General features: G+C 41.3%; 1 protein-coding gene across 1 annotated transcript in view; it reads right to left on the reverse strand.

Annotated features, from left to right (window-relative positions):
• MYO15A (myosin XVA) overlaps positions 1 to 19,494 on the reverse strand; it is a 628,913-nt gene that overhangs the window by 82,790 nt on the left and 526,629 nt on the right. The window contains 2 exon segments of the mRNA XM_053694925.1: positions 9,485 to 9,558; positions 10,999 to 11,071. Coding sequence (XP_053550900.1) covers positions 9,485 to 9,558; positions 10,999 to 11,071 — 147 coding nt within the window.

A 19,494-nucleotide genomic window follows, 5' to 3' on the forward strand; every position in this document is an offset into this window, starting at 1 on the left:
GGAAATCTTTGCCCAAATAACTCAATTATGGGGCATTCCAGACATGGATCTGATGGCGTCTCGTCAGAACTTCAAGGTTCCTTGCTACGGGTCCAGATCCAGGGATCCCAAGGCGACTCTAGTAGATGCACTAGTAGCACCTTGGACTTTCAACCTAGCTTACGTATTCCCACCGTTTCCTCTCATTCCCAGGCTGATAGCCAGGATCAATCAGGAGAGGGCCTCGGTGATCTTGATAGCTCCTGCGTGGCCACGCAGGACTTGGTATGCAGACCTGGTGAATATGTCATCGGCTCCACCATGGAAGCTACCTTTGAGACAGGACCTTCTTGTTCAAGGTCCATTCGAACACCCAAATCTGGTCTCCCTCCAACTGACGGCTTGGAGATTGAACGCTTGATTCTATCAAAGCGTGGGTTTTCAGATTCGGTGATAGATACTCTGGTTCAGGCCAGAAAACCTGTAACTAGAAAAATTTACCATAAAATATGGAAAAAATATATCTGTTGGTGTGAATCCAAAGGATTCCCATGGAATAAGATAAAAATTCCTAAGATTCTCTCCTTTCTTCAAGAAGGTTTGGAGAAAGGATTATCTGCAAGTTCTCTAAAGGGACAGATCTCTGCTTTATCGGTCTTACTACACAAAAGACTGGCAGCTGTGCCAGATGTTCAAGCTTTTGTTCAGGCTCTGGTTAGGATCAAGCCTGTTTACAGACCTTTGACTCCTCCCTGGAGTCTAAATCTAGTTCTTTCAGTTCTTCAAGGGGTTCCGTTTGAACCCTTACATTCCATAGATATTAAGTTTCTATCTTGGAAAGTTTTGTTTTTGGTTGCAATTTCTTCTGCTAGAAGAGTTTCAGAGTTATCTGCTCTGCAGTGTTCTCCTCCTTATCTGGTGTTCCATGCAGATAAGGTGGTTTTGCGTACTAAGCCTGGTTTTCTTCCTAAAGTTGTTTCTAACAAAAATATTAACCAGGAGATAGTTGTACCTTCTTTGTGTCCGAATCCAGTTTCAAAGAAGGAATGTTTGTTACACAATTTGGACGTTGTCCGTGCTCTAAAGTTCTATTTAGAGGCTACTAAAGATTTCAGACAAACATCTTCCTTGTTTGTTGTTTATTCTGGTAAAAGGAGAGGTCAAAAAGCGACTTCTACCTCTCTTTCCTTTTGGCTTAAAAGCATTATCCGATTGGCTTATGAGACTGCCGGACGGCAGCCTCCTGAAAGAATCACAGCTCACTCCACTAGGGCTGTGGCTTCCACATGGGCCTTCAAGAACGAGGCTTCTGTTGACCAGATATGTAAGGCAGCGACTTGGTCTTCACTGCACACTTTTGCCAAATTTTACAAATTTGATACTTTGCTTCTTCGGAGGCTATTTTTGGGAGAAAGGTTTTGCAAGCTGTGGTGCCTTCCGTTTAGGTGACCTGATTTGCTCCCTCCCTTCATCCGTGTCCTAAAGCTTTGGTATTGGTTCCCACAAGTAAGGATGACGCCGTGGACCGGACACACCAATGTTGGAGAAAACAGAATTTATGCTTACCTGATAAATTACTTTCTCCAACGGTGTGTCCGGTCCACAGCCCGCCCTGGTTTTTTAACCAGGTACCATATGGTTTCTCCTATATATATTTCCTCCTGTCCGTCGGTCGAATGACTGGGGTGGGCGGAGCCTAGGAGGGATCATGTGACCAGCTTTGCTGGGACTCTTTGCCATTTCCTGTTGGGGAAGAGAATATCCCACAAGTAAGGATGACGCCGTGGACCGGACACACCGTTGGAGAAAGTAATTTATCAGGTAAGCATAAATTCTGTTTTCTCTTGTTAAGTGTATTCAGTCCACGGATCATCCATTACTTATGGGATACCAATACCAAAGCTAAAGTACACGGATGATGGGAGGGACAAGGCAGGAACTTAAACGGAAGGAACCACTGCCTGTAGAACCTTTCTCCCAAAAACAGCCTCCGAAGAAGCAAAAGTGTCAAATTTGTAAAATTTTTAAAAGGTGTGAAGCGAAGACCAAGTCGCAGCCTTGCAAATCTGTTCAACAGAGGCCTCATTCTTAAAGGCCCAGGTGGAAGCCACAGCTCTAGTGGAATGAGCTGTAATTCTTTCAGGGGGCTGCTGTCCAGCAGTCTCATAGGCTAAACGTATTATGCTACGAAGCCAAAAGGAGAGAGAGGTTGCTGAAGCTTTTTGACCTCTCCTCTGTCCAGAGTAAACGACAAACAGGGAAGAAGTTTGACGAAAATCTTTAGTTGCCTGTAAATAGAATTTCAGGGCACGGACTACGTCCAAATTATGCAAAAGTCGTTCCTTCTTTGAAGAAGGATTAGGACATAATGATGGAACAACAATCTCCTGATTGATATTCCTGTTAGAAACTACCTTAGGTAAAAACCCAGGTTTAGTACGCAGAACTACCTTGTCTGAATGGAAAATCAGATAAGGAGAATCACAATGTAAGGCAGATAACTCCGAAACTCTTCGAGCCGAGGAAATAGCCATTAAAAACAGAACTTTCCAAGATAAAAGTTTAATATCAATGGAATGAAGAGGTTCAAACGGAACTCCTTGAAGAACCTTAAGAACCAAGTTTAAGCTCCACGGAGGAGCAACAGCTTTAAATACAGGCTTAATCCTGGCTAAAGCTTGACAAAAGGCCTGGACGTCTGGAACTTCTGCCAGACGCTTGCGCAAAAGAATAGACAGAGCAGAAATCTGTCCCTTTAAAGAACTAGCTGATAAGCCTTTTTCCAAGCCCTCTTGGAGAAAAGACAATATCCTTGGAATCCTAACCTTACTCCATGAGTAACTCTTGGATTCGCACCAATACAGGTATTTACGCCATATCTTATGGTAGATTTTTCTGGTAACAGGTTTTCGTGCCTGTATCAAAGTATCAATAACTGACTCGGAGAAGCCACGCTTTGATAGAATCAAGCGTTCAATCTCCACGCAGTCAGCGTCAGAGAAATTAGATTTGGATGATTGAAGGGACCTTGTATTAGAAGGTCTTTCCTCAAAGGTAGAGTCCATGGAGGACAGGACGACATGACCACTAGGTCTGCATACCAGGTCCTGCGTGGCCACGCGGGCGCTATCAGAATCACTGATGCTCTCTCCTGTTTGATCTTGGCAATCAGTCGAGGGAGCAGAGGAAACGGTGGAAACACATAAGCCACGTTGAAAAACCAAGGAGCTGTTAGAGCATCTATCAGCTTCGCTCCCGGGTCCCTGGACCTGGAACCGTAAAGAGGAAGTTTGGCGTTCTGGTGACTCGCCATGAGATCCACTTCTGGTTTGCCCCAACGATGGACCAGTTGAGCAAATACCTCTGGATGGAGTTCCCACTCCCCCGGATGAAAAGTCTGACGACTTAGAAAGTCCGCCTCCCAGTTCTCCACTCCTGGGATGTGGATCGCTGATAAGTGGCAAGAATGAGACTCTGCCCAGCGAATTATCTTTGAGACTTCCAACATCGCTAGGGAGCTCCTGGTTCCCCCTTGATGGTTGATATAAGCCACAGTCGTGATGTTGTCCGACTGAAATCTGATGAACCTCAGTGTTGCTAGCTGAGGCCAAGCTAGAAGAGCGTTGAATATTGCCCTTAGCTCCAGAATATTTATTGGGAGGAGTTTCTCCTCCTGAGTCCAGGATCCCTGAGCCTTCAGGGAATTCCAGACTGCGCCCCAGCCTAGGAGGCTGGCATCTGTTGTTACAATCGTCCAATCTGGCCTGCAAAAGGTCATGCCCCTGGACAGATGGACCCGAGATAACCACCAGAGAAGAGAATCTCTGGTCTCTTGATCCAGATTTAGTAGAGGGGACAAATCTGAGTAATCCCCATTCCACTGACTTAGCATGCACAATTGCAGCGGTCTGAGATGCAGGCGCGCAAATGGCACTATGTCCATTGCCGCTACCATTAAGCCGATTACTTCCATGCACTGAGCCACTGATGGGCGTGGAATGGAATGAAGTACCCGGCAAGCATTTAAGAGTTTTGATAACCTGGCCTCCGTCAGGTAAATTTTCATTTTTACAGAATCTATCAGAGTCCCTAGGAAAGAGACTCTTGTGAGTGGTGATAGAGAACTCTTTTCCACGTTCACCTTCCACCCATGCGACCTTAGAAATGCCAGAACTATCTCTGTATGAGACTTGGCCATTTGCAAGCTTGTCGCCTGTATCAGGATGTCGTCTAGATACGGAGCCACCGCTATGCCTCACGGTCTTAGAACCGCCAGAAGAGAGCCCAGCACCTTTGTAAAGATTCTCGGGGCCGTAGCCAACCCGAAGGGGAGAGCTACAAACTGGTAATGCCTGTCTAGGAAGGCAAATCTTAGGAACCGATGATGATCTTTGTGAATTGGTATGTGAAGGTAGGCATCCTTTAAATCCACCGTGGTCATGTACTGACCCTCTTGGATCGTGGGTAGGATAGTCCGAATAGTTTCCATCTTGAATGATGGAACTCTTAGGAATTTGTTTAAAATCTTTAGGTCCAAAATTGGCCTGAAGGTACCCTCTTTCTTGGGAACCACGAACAGATTTGAATAAAATCCCTGTCCTTGTTCCGTCCGCGGAACTGGGTGGATCACTCCCATTACTAGGAGGTCTTGTACACAACATAGGAATGCCTCTTTCTTTATTTGGTTTTCTGATAACCTTGAAAGATGAAATCTCCCTAGAGGAGGAGAAGCCTTGAAGTCCAGAAGATATCCCTGAGATATGATCTCCAACGCCCAGGGATCCTGGACATCTCTTGCCCACGCTTGGGCGAAGAGAGAAAGTCTGCCCCCCACTAGATCCGTTTCCGGATAGGGGGCCATCCCTTCATGCTGTCTTAGGGGCAGTAGCAGGTTTTCTGTCCTGCTTGCCCTTGTTCCAGGACTGGTTAGTTTTCCAGGCCTGTCTGTAACGAGCAACGGTTCCTTCCTGTTTCGGGGCGGAGGAAGTTGACGTTGCTCCTGCCTTGAAGTTTCGAAAGACACGAAAATTAGACTGTTTGGCCTTTGATTTGGCCTTGTCCTGAGGAAGGGTATGACCCTTACCTCCCGTAATGTCAGCGATAATTTCTTTCAAGCCGGGCCCGAATAAGGTTTGCCCCTTGAAAGGAATATTAAGTAATTTAGATTTAGAAGTCACATCAGCTGACCAGGATTTAAGCCATAACGCTCTGCGCGCTTGAATGGCAAAACCGGAATTCTTAGCCGTTAGTTTAGTTAGATGTACAATGGCATCAGAAACAAATGCATTAGCTAGCTTAAGGGCTTTAAGCTTGTCCATAATTTCATCCAATGGGGCTGAGTGAATGGCCTCTTCTAGAGACTCAAACCAAAATGCCGCAGCAGCAGTGACAGGCGCAATGCATGCAAGGGGCTGTAAGATAAAACCTTGTTGAACAAACATTTTCTTAAGGTAACCTTCCAATTTTTTATCCATTGGATCCGAAAAAGCACAACTATCTTCCACCGGGATAGTGGTACGCTTAGCTAAAGTAGAAACTGCTCCCTCCACCTTAGGGACCGTCTGCCATAAGTCCCGTGTAGTGGCGTCTATTGGAAACATTTTTCTAAATATAGGAGGTGGGGAAAAGGGCACACCAGGTCTATCCCACTCCTTGCTAATAATTTCTGTAAGCCTTTTAGGTATAGGAAAAACGTCGGTACACACCGGTACTGCATAGTATCTATCCAGCCTACATAATTTCTCTGGAATCGCAACTGTGTTACAGTCATTCAGAGCCGCTAAAACCTCCCCTAGCAATACACGGAGGTTCTCAAGCTTAAATTTAAAATTAGAGATCTCTGAATCCGGTTTCCCTGGATCAGATCCGTCACCTACAGAATGAAGCTCTCCGTCCTCATGTTCTGCAAACTGTGACGCAGTATCGGACATGGCTCTTGTAGCACCAGCACGCTCTATTCTTACCCTAGAGCAATCGCGCTTGCCTCTTAATTCTGGCAATTTAGATAATACTTCTGTTAGGGTATTATTCATAATATTAGCCATGTCTTGTAAGGTGATTTGTATGGCCGTCCCTGATGCATTTGGCGCCACAATATTACGCGCCTCCTGAGCGGGAGGCGAAGGTACTGACACGTGAGGAGAGTTAGTCGGCATAACTTCCCCCTCGTTGTCTGGTGATAATTCCTTTATAGATAAAGACTGACCTTTATCATTTAAAGTGAAATCAATACATTTAGTACACATGTTTCTGTGGGGCTCCACAGTGGCCTTTAAACATAGTGAACAAACAGATTCATCTGTGTCAGACATGTTTAAACAGACTAGCAATAAGACTAGCAGACTTGGAAAACACTGTAAATAATTTTACAAGTAATAAAGAAAAACGCTACTGTGCCTTTAAGAAGCACAGAAAACTGTCACAGTTGAAAAAACAATGAACCAAATCAGTTATAGCAAACAAATTTTCACAGTAAATGTATTAAGTTAGCAGAGCATTGCACCCACTTGCAAATGGATGATTAACCCCTTAAAACCCAAACGGTTTTTATAAGCAAAAAAACGTTTTTTAATACAGTCAAAAAACCACTGTCACAGGTCTGCTGTGACTGATTACCTCCCTCAAAATGACTTTTGAAGTCCCTTAAGCTGTCTGGAGACGACCCGGGTCAAGCAGAAGGAAGCAGGAAGACAGAGCCTGAATTTTTACTGCGTCAAAAGAGCGCTAAAATAGGCCCCTCCTACTCAATATTACAATATTGGGAGTTTCAGTTAACTGTTTCTATGCAGAAAAATTGTCAGCCATGTGGAAAAATTTTATGCCCCAACAAGTTTTATCACCAATGTACCTCACAAAACGATTAAACATGCCAGCAAAATCGTTTAAAACATCCTTTTTTAAGGAGCATGTATCTCTATTGATTAGCCTGATACCAGTCTTCCTACTGCATTTAAGGCTTATAACATCACTTCAGTATTAATAGCATTTTCTCAGTCAAATTCCATTCCTTAGAAAATTACTTTACTGTATATATTTAAACCAGCCTGCTAACAGTCGCTCTCACTGTATTAAAGGCTTTTACTTACATTACATCGGTATCAGCAGTATTTTCTTAGTCAATTCCATTCCTTAGAAATATAATTTACTGCACATACCTTGTTTGCAGGATTCCCCGCACGCTATTCCCTTTCTGAAAGTTACCCCACTCCTCAGAATATGCGAGAACAGCCAGTGGATCTTAGTTACTGCCGCTAAGATCATAGAAAACGCAGGCAGATTCTTCTTCCAAATACTGCCTGAGAATAAACAACACACTCCGGTGTCATTTTAAAATAACAAACTTTTGATTGAAGAAATAAACTAAGTATAAAAACACCACAGACCTCTCACAACGTCCTATCTATAAAGTTGCAAGAGAATGACTGGATATGACATGTGAGGGGAGGAGCTATGTAGCAGCTCTGCTTGGGTGATCCTCTTGCAATTTCCTGTTGGGAAGAGAATATATTCCCATAAGTAATGGATGATCCGTGGACTGAATACACTTAACAAGAGAAATACAATTAAATACAATTAAATAAAATTATCTAAAGTACAAAAACAAACAAACACTAAATTACAAAAAATAATAAATAAATTACAAGATTTTTAAACTAATTACACCTAATCTAATCCCCCTAACAAAATAAAAAAGCCCCCCCCCCCCCAAAATAAAAAAGCCCTACCCTACACTAAATTACAAATAGCCCTTAAAAGGGCCTTTTGCGGTGCATTGCCCCAAAATAATCAGCTCTTTTACCTGTAAAAAAAAATTACAAATCCCCCCCAACATTAAAACCCACCACCCACACAAACAACCCTACTCTAAAACCCACCCAATACCCCCTTAAAAAACACTTCATCCATCCGGCGCAGAATCAGAATTAAGGTAGAAAAAATCCTATTGGCTGATGCAATCATTTAGTAAGAAGACTTCGATGGAAGAGGATGCTCCGCGCCGGATGTCTTGAAGATGGACCCGCTCCGCGCTGGATGGATGAAGATAGTAGATGCCGTCTGGATGAAGACTTCTGCCCGTCTGGAGGATCACTTCGCCCGGCTTGGATGAAGACTTCTCCCGGCTTCCTTAAGGACTTCGGCCCGGTTGGGTGAAGACTTCTCCCGGTAAGGTGATCTTCAAGGGGTTAGTGTTTAATTATAGTGTAGTGTTAGGTGTAATTGTAACTTAGGTTAGGTTTTATTTTCCAGGTAAATTTGTCTTTATTTTAGCTAGGTAGTTATTAAATAGTTAATAACTATTTAATAACTATTCTACCTAGTTAAAATAAATACAAACTTGCCTGTAAAATAAAAATAAACCCTAAGCTAGATACTATGTAACAGTTATATTGTAGCTAGCTTAGGGTTTATTTTATAGGTAAGTATTTAGTTATAAATAGGAATTATTTAGGTAATAATAGTAATTTTATTTAGATTTATTTAAATTATATTTAAGTTAGGGGGTGTTAGGGTTAGGGTTAGACTTAGATTTAGGGGTTAATAAATATAATGTAGGTGTCAGCGATGTCGGGGGCAGCAGATTAGGGGTTCATAAGTATAATGTAGGTGGCGGCGGTGTGTCCGGAGCAGCAGATTAGGGGTTAATCAATATAATGTAGGTGTCGGTGATGTCGGGGGCGGCATATTAGGGGTTAATAAGTGTAAGATTAGGGGTGTTTAGACTCGGGGTTCATGTTAGGGTGTTAGGTGTAGACATAAATGTATTTTACCCCATAGGAATCAATGGGGTTGCGTTAGGAGCTAAAGGCTGTTTTTTTTCAGCCAGCTTTTCCCGTTGATTCCTATGGGGAAATCGTGCATGAGCACGTTCAGCCAGCTCACTGCTAACGTAAGCAGCGCTGGTATTGAGGTGAGATGTGGAGCAAAATTTTGCTCTACGATCACTTTTTTGCGGTTAACGCCGGGTTTGTAAAAACCCGTAATACCAGCGCTGTCTGTAAGTGAGCTGTGAGCATAAACTGCTCGTTAGCACCGCATAGCCTCTAACGCAAAACTCGTAATCTAGGTGATTGTGTTCATTCACGTGGAGTTATTTAAGAGTCAGCACTAATTGCCTGAAAGGCAAGTCTGTCAAAAGATCTGAGATAAGGAGGCAGTCAGCAGAAGCTTAGATACAAGGTAATTACAGAGGTAAAAATTATATTTCTATAAAAGTATTGGTTATGCAAAACTAGGGAATGATAAAGGGATTATCTAGCTTTTTAAACAATAATATTTTCGGTATTCTTTATACCTTTAAGCTCTTTGGAAAATAAGCCTAATTTTCCCTTATCAATTTGCTCTATTTAAACTGTTTATGTATTTATATTTTTACTCTGAATTTGTGCCATTGTGTGCCCCCGCTCGTACCCAGTGCTACAAATTTTTTATACAAATACATGATTATAATAATTAATGCTAATAATAATTAAGTGTAACACAAAGCTTATTTATTTATCCTTCTTACCTTTAGAATTGTACAGACAGTGTCCAGCTCTGATTGACCCTTTAGAGGAGAATCTCCCATGAACTTCATTATAGCTGTAGAACACAGTGAGGTTTTTAACACAATATACTAATTTTAAGTAATTTATTACCTGCAGCTACATTGTAAACTTTTGGCAGAAACATTAAAGCAAATACAATTTCCCATAAAAAACAGTTTACTATTGTGAATGTTTACTGATGACTTATTAACACTGGGTTTGATCACTCTAGCTGCATAATGTAATCACGTGCGGGCAGGAGCTGTCAATCTCCACGGTCGGACGAGACCGGGGAGATAGAAATTTGCCACCTAAGAGGTGGCGAAGAGATTAGGGAAGCAGTGGTCTAATGATATTGATCTAGGCCCATTTTGGTATATTTTGTGCCACCACCATTTCACTGCCAAATGTGATCATATATCAAAAATTGTTAATTTTTTCACAAACTTTGGTTTTCTCACTGAAATTATTTACATAACGCTTGTGCAATCATGGCACAAATGGTTTTAAAAGTTGATCTGGGATACACTTTGTTCAGAAATAGCAGACATACATGGTTTTGTCATTGTTTTTTGGTAATTAGAGAGCAGCTAACTGCAGCTGTACACCACACTTCTATTATTCCTGGCAGTAAAGTGGTTAATCAGGTAGGTTGTAAGATTAATTTTACACCCCCCCCCCCCCCCGATCCCTCCCAAACAGCTCTCTTCCCTCTCTCACCCCCCACTGGTCACCACCATCTTACATACTGGCAGACAGTCTACCAATATAAAGATTTAAAGTGTTTTTTTATTTTTTTTTAAATTGTTTTCCTATTTGCTGCAGTGTGGGATCTCCCTTACCCTCCAACACCCCTCTACCCCCCCCCCCTCTATCTAGGATCTGCAATTTGATGAAGAGGAGTCTCTCCTTGAAACGTAGTTTGTTTATGATTTTCCGGACGGATATCCTGATTGCCTGGTTGCAGTTTATATGCTACAATCTGTGGATTGTGACTTCCTAATATTTAACTGTGATATTACCAGTGCAAGTATCACCTTTTTCCAACACTTTCCATTATTTTTTTTTTAATGTAATTGCTTTTACGTTATTATATATTTAAAGATTTTTTTTTTATTAAACTTACAAAATATATTAAACAAACTAAATATTCATTTGTTTAGTAGCACTGTCTTAAATCTCCCTCTCAAAGAGAGATGGATATATAACATTCTATATTTTTCTTTTTAAGATAGCTGCTTTGTAAATAAATAAAAGTTTCAGATATTAATTTGGTAAATACTTTGCAATATAAACAGTTATTGCAAAATACAAAATAAAAATCTTTTTACTGGTTTTTAATACACTACTTTTTGGTATATTGCATCAATTGTGTGGGTAGAAAGAATATTCTTTAAAAATTAACAGAATATAGGCGCTCTTTTTTTTATTTATTCTCTTGTTTTTGCTTCCTCCACACCCACACAGGTTTTTTTCTTTGTTGATGAGTACTCACCCAGGAAAATCTCTGCTGCAATTCTGTTCATGTGGCTGTCACTGAATTCAATGAGTGACTCCTGTATGGGATTCTGTACAGAGAGACATGGGTTTAATTACTTAGGTACCTCAATGAACATCAGTATCGACTAGGAAGAGCGAGTGATGAAAGTGAGGTTGGTTATAAAATGTAATCAAAGCAGCACTGCCAATTTTTTTAAAGAAATAACGGAAACTAAGGAATCTACAAATTTCACATAGGAAATCGATAAATTATACAGTAATATACAGTAATTATACAGTTTGGTACAACAAAATTCATATTACAAATCATCTTCATTCACACAGTCTAGATTAAAGGGACATTCTAGTCAAAATTAAACTTTCTTGATTCAGATAGGGCATGTAATTTTAAACAACTTTCCAATTTACTTCTATTATCTAATTTGCTCAGTTATTTAGATATCCTTTGTTGAAGACATAGCAATGCACATGTGCGAGCCAATCACACAAGGCCTCTATGTGCAGCAACCAATCACAGCTACTGAGCATATCTAGATATGCTTTTCAGCAAGCGAAATCAAGAGAATAAAGCAAATGAGATAATGGAAGTAAATTAGAAAGTTGTTTAAAATGACATGCTCTTTCTATATCACAAAAGAAAAAATTTGGGTTTCATGTCCCTTTAATATATTCAACAACTTTTTGCAAATCCATGACTTCTATTTTTCCTTTAAGGCACAGTCACCTAGATTACGAGTTTTGCGCTAAACAGGGTGTGAAAAAAAAGCCCCAAAAAATTGCCTTATTTCACTCTCCATAGCGCTGCCATTACGAGTTACTAAAAAGCCTCCTTGTGCTGTGCGTTATGGTGCATTAAGCACCATAATGCACAAAAGCCAAGGGCTGATTTGATGTGCTCGTGCACGCTTTCCCCCATAGACATCAATGGGAAGAAAGTGTTAGAAAAAAAACAAACACCTGAAGTGCAGAATGGAGATCACCGTAATGCAACCCCATTGATGTCTATGGGGAAAATAAAGTTATATTTAAACTTAAAGGGACACTGAACCCACATTTTTTCTTTTGTGATTCAGATAGAGCATGCAATTTTAAGCAACTTTCTAATTTACTCCTATTATCAAATTTTCTTCATTCTCTTGCTATATTTTTTATTATTATTTTTTTTATTTTAGGTTTTAAATATTTTTATTGAATGTTTCAAGACATTACAATGGATATAACTATTAAATTGGTTACAGTAGACTGGTAAATTGACAGGTGATATTCAATATATAAGAGTATTGAACTGTATGGCAATCACATTTAGATTAATTGTTTTATGCTAAATAGACAAATTAATCATTAGACAAAGATCGATTCTGGTAGGTATATTCTTACCATATAAAGGAAACAGAGTGGTCGTCTGTCCGTTTATTAAGAGTAAAGTGGTATTTGTCTAAGTATAACGTAGAAGTGACAGAGTTTCTCCATTCCAGCACACTGGGAGTTGTGGTTTGTTTCCAGTGTTTTGGAGATAAGCGTTTGGCATCGTTGATTAAAGTAAATAGTAAGTATTGTCTAAGTTTACATGTGATTTGGGGAAATTTGTTAAATAGTACAACTACCGGGTGTAGTGCTATTTTGATCCCTATTACTTTTTCTATTTCTGTCAGGATACTTGCCCAGTATGTGCGTATTTCTGTACATGTCCACCAAATATGGATATAATCCCCTTTTCTCTTGTTAAGTGTATCCAGTCCACGGATCATCCATTACTTATGGGATATTAACTCCTCCCCAACAGGAAGTGCAAGAGGATTCACCCCAGCAGAGCTGCTATATAGCTCCTCCCCTAACTGCCATTACCAGTCATTCTCTTGCACCCAACGAATAGATAGGATGTGTGAGAGGACTGTGGTGATTATACTTAGTTTCATACCTTCAATCAAAAGTTTGTTATTTTATTAATAGCACCGGAGTGTGTTTATTCCTTCTCTGGTAGAATTTGAAGAAGAATCTACCTGAGTCTTTCTATGATTTTAGCCGGAGTAGTTAAGATCATATTGCTGTTTCTCGGCCATCTGAGGAGAGGTAAACTTCAGATCAGGGGACAGCGGGCAGATTAATCTGCAAAGAGGTATGTTAGCAGCTTATTATTTTCTGACAATGGAATTGATGAGAAAATTCTGCCATACCGATATAATGTAAACTCAGCCTTAAATGCAGTAGCAGCAACTGGTATCAGGCTGTCATGTATGTATATTTTACACTTCAGTATTCTGGGAATGGCACTTCACTGGAATTATTACTGTATGCATAAAACTTTAGCCTATTTTGCAGGGACTAGCAACAGGCTTTTTATAACACTCAATTTATTAATGTTAAACGTTTTTTGCTGGCATGTTAAAATCGTTTAATTTTCTGAGGGTACTGGGTGAAAAAATGTTTTGGGGCACTATTTTTTTTCACTTGGCAGTCGTTTATTTAATTTTATGACAGTTTACTGATCTCTCTCACTGTTATGTGTGAGGGGGGAGGGGCCTTTTTTGGCGCTTTTGCTACGCATCAAAAATTCAGTCAGAAGTTTATTGTCTTCCCTGCATGATCCGTTCATCTCTACAGAACTCAGGGGTCTTCAAAACTTGTTTTGAGGGAGGTAATCACTCACAGCAGAGCTGTGAGATTGTAGTTGACTGTGATAAAAAAAACATTTATTTCTGTATTTTTTTTTTTTTCTGCTATCAGGGTTAGTTATCCTTTGCTAATGGGAGCAATCCTTTGCTAAAATTGTGGGTTTTTTTTACAAAAGATTTGATGCTATAACTTTTCAGTTTATTAATTTTCAACTGTCATAACTTTTTCTGTGCTTCTTATAGGCACAGTACGTTTTCATATTATAGTAAATTACTTGAAAAGTATTTCCAAGTTGCTAGTTATTTGCTAGTGTGTTAAACATTCTGATTCAGAGGAAGATATCTGTGCTATATGTGCTAAAGCCAAAGTGGAGCCCAATAGAAATTTATGTACTAACTGTATTGATGCTACTTTAAATAAAAGTCAATCTGTACAAATTGAACATATTTCACCAAACAACGAGGGGAGAGTTATGCCGACTAACTCGCCTCACGTGTCAGTACCTGCATCTCCCGCTCGGGAGGTGCGTGATATTGTAGCGCCGAGTACATCTGGGCGGCCATTACAAATCACATTACAGGATATGGCTACTGTTATGACTGAAGTTTTGGCTAAATTACCAGAACTAAGAGGGTAAGCGTGATCACTCTGGGGTGAGAACAGAGTGCGCTGATAATATTAGGGCCATGTCAGACACTGCGTCACAATTTGCAGAACATGAGGACGGAGAGCTTCATTCTGCGGGTGACGTGTTCTGATCCAAACAAACTGGATTCAGATATTTCAAAATTTAAATTTAAGTTGGAAAACCTCCGTGTATTACTAGGGGAGGTGTTAGCGGCTCTGAATGATTGTAACACAGTTGCAATACCAGGAGAAAATGTGTAGGTTGGATAAATATTTTGCGGTACCGCGAGTACTGACGTTTTTCCTATACCTAAGAGACTTACTGAAATTGTTACTAAGGAGTGGGGATAGACCCCGTGTGCCGTTCTCACCCCCTCCGATATTTAGAAAGATGTTTCCAATAGAACCCACCGACACACGGGACTTATGGCAAACGGTCCCTAAGGTGGAGGGAGCTAGTTCTACTTTAGCTAAGCGTACCACTATCGCCGGTGGAGGATAGCTGTGGCCTTTTCATATCCAGATGGATAAAAAGTTAGAGGGTTACCTTAAGAAAATGTTTTGTTCAACAAGGTTTTATAGTTGCAACCTCTTGCATGCATTGCGCCTGTCACGGCAGGCAGCCAGCATTTTGGTTGTGAGTCTCTGGAAGAGACACTTGAATCAGCTCCATTAGATGAGATTACACACAAGCTTAAAGCCCTTAAGTTAGCTAACTCATTTATTTCAGATGTCGTAGTACATTTAACTAAACTTACGGCTAAGAATTCCGGATTCGCCATTCAGGCACGCAGAGCACTGTGGCTAAAATCCTGGTCAGCTGACGTTACTTCTAAATCTAAATTGCTTAATATACCTTTCAAAGGGCAGACCTTATCTGGGCCCGGGTTGAGAAGAAATTATCGCTGACATTACAGGAGGTAAAGGCCTATGCCCTGCCTCAAGACAGAGCCAAACCTAAGGCTAGACAGTCTAATTTTCGTTCCTTTCGTAATTTTCAAAGCAGGGAGCAGCATCACTTCCTCTGCACCCAAAACAGGAAGGGAGCTGTTGCTCGCTACAGACAAGGCTGGAGACCTAACCAGTCCTGGAACAAGGGCAAGCAGGCCAGGAAACCTGCTGCTGCCCCTAAGACAGCATGAATCGAGGGCCCCCCCGATCCGGGAACGGATCTAGTGGGGGGCAGACTTTCTCTCTTCGCCCAGGCTTGGGCAAGAGATGTCCAGGATCCCTGGGCGTTAGAGATCATATCTCAGGGGATACCTTCTAGACTTCAAATTCTCTCCCCCAAGAGGGAGATTTCATCTGTCAAGGTTGTCAACATACCAAATAAAGAGAAAGAGGCGTTTCTATTCTACGCTGCGTACAAGATCTTTTATTAATGGGAGTGATCCATCCGGTTCCGCGGTCGGAACAAGGACAAGGGTTTTACTCAAATCTGTTTGTGGTTCCCAAAAAAGAGGAACTTTCAGGCCAATCTTGATTTAAAGATCCTAAACAAATTCCTAAGAGTTCCATCGTTCAAAATGGAAACTATTCGGTACAATTTTACCCATGATCCAAAAGGGTCAGTACATGACCACAGTGGATTTAAAGGATGCTTACCTTCACATACCGATTCACAAAGATCATTACCGGTATCTAAGGTTTGCCTTTCTAGACAGGCATTACCAGTTTGTAGCTCTTCCATTCGGATTGGCTACGGCTCCGAGAATCTTCACAAAGGTTCTGGGTGCTCTTCTGGCGGTACTAAGACCGCGAGGAATTTGCGGTAGCTCCGTACCTAGACGACATTCTGATACAAGCTTCAAGCTTTCAAACTGCCAAGTCTCATACAGAGTAAGTTCTGGCATTTCTAAGGTCGCATGGATGGAAGGTGAACGAAAAGAAGAGTTCTCTCTTTCCACTCACAAGAGTTCCCTTCTTGGGGACTCTTATAAGATTCTGTAGAAATTAAGATTTACCTGACAGAAGACAGGTTAACAAAGCTTCAAAATGCATGCCGTGTCCTTCATTCCATTCAACACCCGTCAGTAGCTCAATGCATGGAGGTGATCGCTTAATTGGTAGCAGCAATGGACATAGTACCCTTTGCACGGCCTACATCTCAGACCGCTGCAATTGTGCATGCTAAGTCAGTGGAATGGGGATTACTCAGACTTGTCCCCTACTCTGAATCTGGATCAAGAGACCAGAAATTCTCTTCTATGGTGTCTTTCTCTGCCACATCTGTCCAGGGGGATGCCATTCAGCAGGCCGGACTGGACAATTGTAACAACAGACGCCAGCCTACTAGGTTGGGGCGCTGTCTGGAATTCTCTGAAGGCTCAGGGACAATGGAATCAGAGGAGAGTCTCCTACCAATAAACATTCTGGAATTGAGAGCAGTTCTCAATGCCCTTTCTGGCTTGGCCCCAGTTAACAACTCGGGGGTTCATCAGGTTTCAGTCGGACAACATCACGACTGTAGCTTACATCAACCATCAGGGAGGGACAAGAAACTCCCCTAGCAATGATGGAAGTATCAAAGATAATTCGCTGGGCAGAGTCTCACTCTTGCCACCTGTCAGCAATCCACATCCCGGGAGTGGAGAACTGGGAGGCGGATTTCTTAAGTCGTCAGACTTTTCATCCGGGGGAGTGGGAACTTCATCCGGAGGTCTTTGCCCAAATACTTCGACGTTGGGGCAAACCAGAGATAGATCTCATGGCGTCTCGACAGAACGCCAAGCTTCCTCGTTACGGGTCCAGATCCAGGGATCCGGGAGCGGTTTCTGATAGATGCTTTGACAGCACCTTGGACCTTCGGGATGGCTTAAGTGTTTCCACCCTTCCCGATGCTTCCTCGATTGATTGCCAGAATCAAACAGGAGAGAGCATCAGTGATTCTAATAGCGCCTGCATGGCCACGCAGGACTTGGTATGCAGATCTAGTGGACATGTCATCCTGTCCACCTTGGTCGCTACCTCTGAAACAGGACCTTCTGATCCAGGGTCCCTTCATACATCAAAATCTAATTTCTCTGAAGCTGACTGCTTGGAAATTGAATGCTTGATTTTATCAAAACGTGGTTTTTCTGAGTCAGTTATTGATACCTTAATACAGGCTAGGAAGCCTGTTACCAGAAAGATTTACCATAAGATATGGCGCAAATACTTATATTGGTGCGAATCCAAGAGTTACTCATGGAGTAAGGTTAGGATTCCGAGGATATGTCCTTTTCTACAAGAAGGTTTAGAAAGGGTTTATCCGCTAGTTCCTTAAAGGGACAGATTTCAGCTCTGTCCATTCTTTTACACAAACGTCTGACAGAAGTTCCGGACGTTCAAGCTTTTTGTCAGGCTTTAGCTAGGATCAAGCCTGTGTTAAAACTGTTGCTCCACCATGGAGTTTGAACTTAGTTCTTAATGTTTTACAGGGGGTTCCGTTTGAACCCCTTCATTCCATTGATATCAAGTTGTTATCTTGGAAAGTTCTGTTTTTAATGGCGATTTCCTCGGCTCGAAGAGTCTCCTGAGTTATCTGCCTTACATTGTAATTCTCCTTATCTGATTTTTCATTCAGACAAGGTAGTTCTGCGTACTAAACCTGGGTTCCTACCCTAAGGTGGTCACTAACAGGAATATCAATCAAGAGATTGTGGTTCCATCTTTGTGTCCTAATCCTTCTTCGAAAAAGGAACGTCTGCTACACAATCTAGATGTAGTCCGTGCCCTGAAATTTTATCTACAGGCAACTAAGGATTTTCGACAAACGTCTTCCCTGTTTGTCGTTTATTCTGGTCAGAGGAGAGGGTCAAAAAGCTTCGGCTACCTCTCTCTCCTTTTGGCTTCGTAGCATAATACGGTTAGCCTATGAGACTGCTGGACAGCAGCCCTCCTGAAAGAATTACAGCACATTCTACTAGAGCTGTGGCTTCACTTGGACCTTTAAGAATGAGGCTTCTGTTGAACAGATTTGCAAAGGCTGCAACTTGGTCTTCTCTTCATACTTTTTCCAAATTTTCCAAATTTGACACTTTTGCTTCTTCGGAGGCTGTTTTTTGGGAGAAAGGTTCTTCAGGCAGTGGTTTCCTTCCGTATAAAGAGCCTGCCTGTCCCTCCCGTCATCCGTGTACTTTAGCTTTGGTATTGGTATCCCATAAGTAATGGATGATCCGTGGACTGGATACACTTAACAAGAGAAAACATAATTTATGCTTACCTGATAAATTTATTTCTCTTGTGGTGTATCCAGTCCACGGCCCGCCCTGTCACTTTAAGGCAGGTAATTTTCCATTAAACTACAGTCACCACTGCACCCTATGGTTTTCCTTTCTCTGCATGTTTTCGGTCGAATGACTGGTAATGGCAGTTAGGGGAGGAGCTATATAGCAGCTCTGCTGGGTGAATCCTCTTGCACTTCCTGTTGGGGAGGAGTTAATATCCCATAAGTAATGGATGATCCGTGGACTGGATACACCACAAGAGAAATAAATTTATCAGGTAAGCATAAATTATGTTTTTCCCCACATTTTCTCCAGCAATCGGAGGAGGAATCTCGGTAAATGGATGGTGTTAAGTACCATCGGCATAAAAGTTTCATATTTATTTCTGTAATTTTGATAGTCGAGTTGGTTTTACTCATATTTTTAAAGATAATAACCCAATCTTCCTTAGGCACCTGCTTCTGAAGCACCTCCTCCCATTTTTTAAGTATAAGAGGGGAGATTCTTTGAGTGATATGATATTAGGAGTTTATATGATAGTGAGAGTGTACCTTTTCTATGGAAGTCAGGTCGGCTTATTAATTCCCACTCTGTGAGGGGTCTAGTCATATTTCTTTTTTGTGTTTGGTCATTTAAGAAATGTGTTAACTGCACGTATCTATACCAGTGGCTAAAAAATGAGTTTCCTATATTTTGCAGATCTTCCCTTGATTTTAATTTACCGTCTTGAGTAACTTGGTAACATGGTATAACATCTGTGAGTGTGTTAAATATTGGTAGTGAGGGTGATATGGTATCTCTTGGTATCTTTGTTTTAAAAGGATATAAGCTCAGGAGAGTGCATGTCTGGAGAACTACATGGTAGCAGTTTCGCAAAAATGTTATCCATTTGGAGACCACTAGATGGCAGTACTATATTCTGTAATGTATTGCTCCTGATACCTACCTAGGTATCTCTTCAACAAAGGATACCATGGGAACAAAGAAAATTTGATAATATAAGTAAATTGGAAACTTTTTTTAAAATTGTGTGCTCTGTCTGA

This window comes from Bombina bombina, chromosome 11 (assembly GCF_027579735.1).
Source record: "Bombina bombina isolate aBomBom1 chromosome 11, aBomBom1.pri, whole genome shotgun sequence".
Taxonomy (NCBI): domain Eukaryota; kingdom Metazoa; phylum Chordata; class Amphibia; order Anura; family Bombinatoridae; genus Bombina; species Bombina bombina.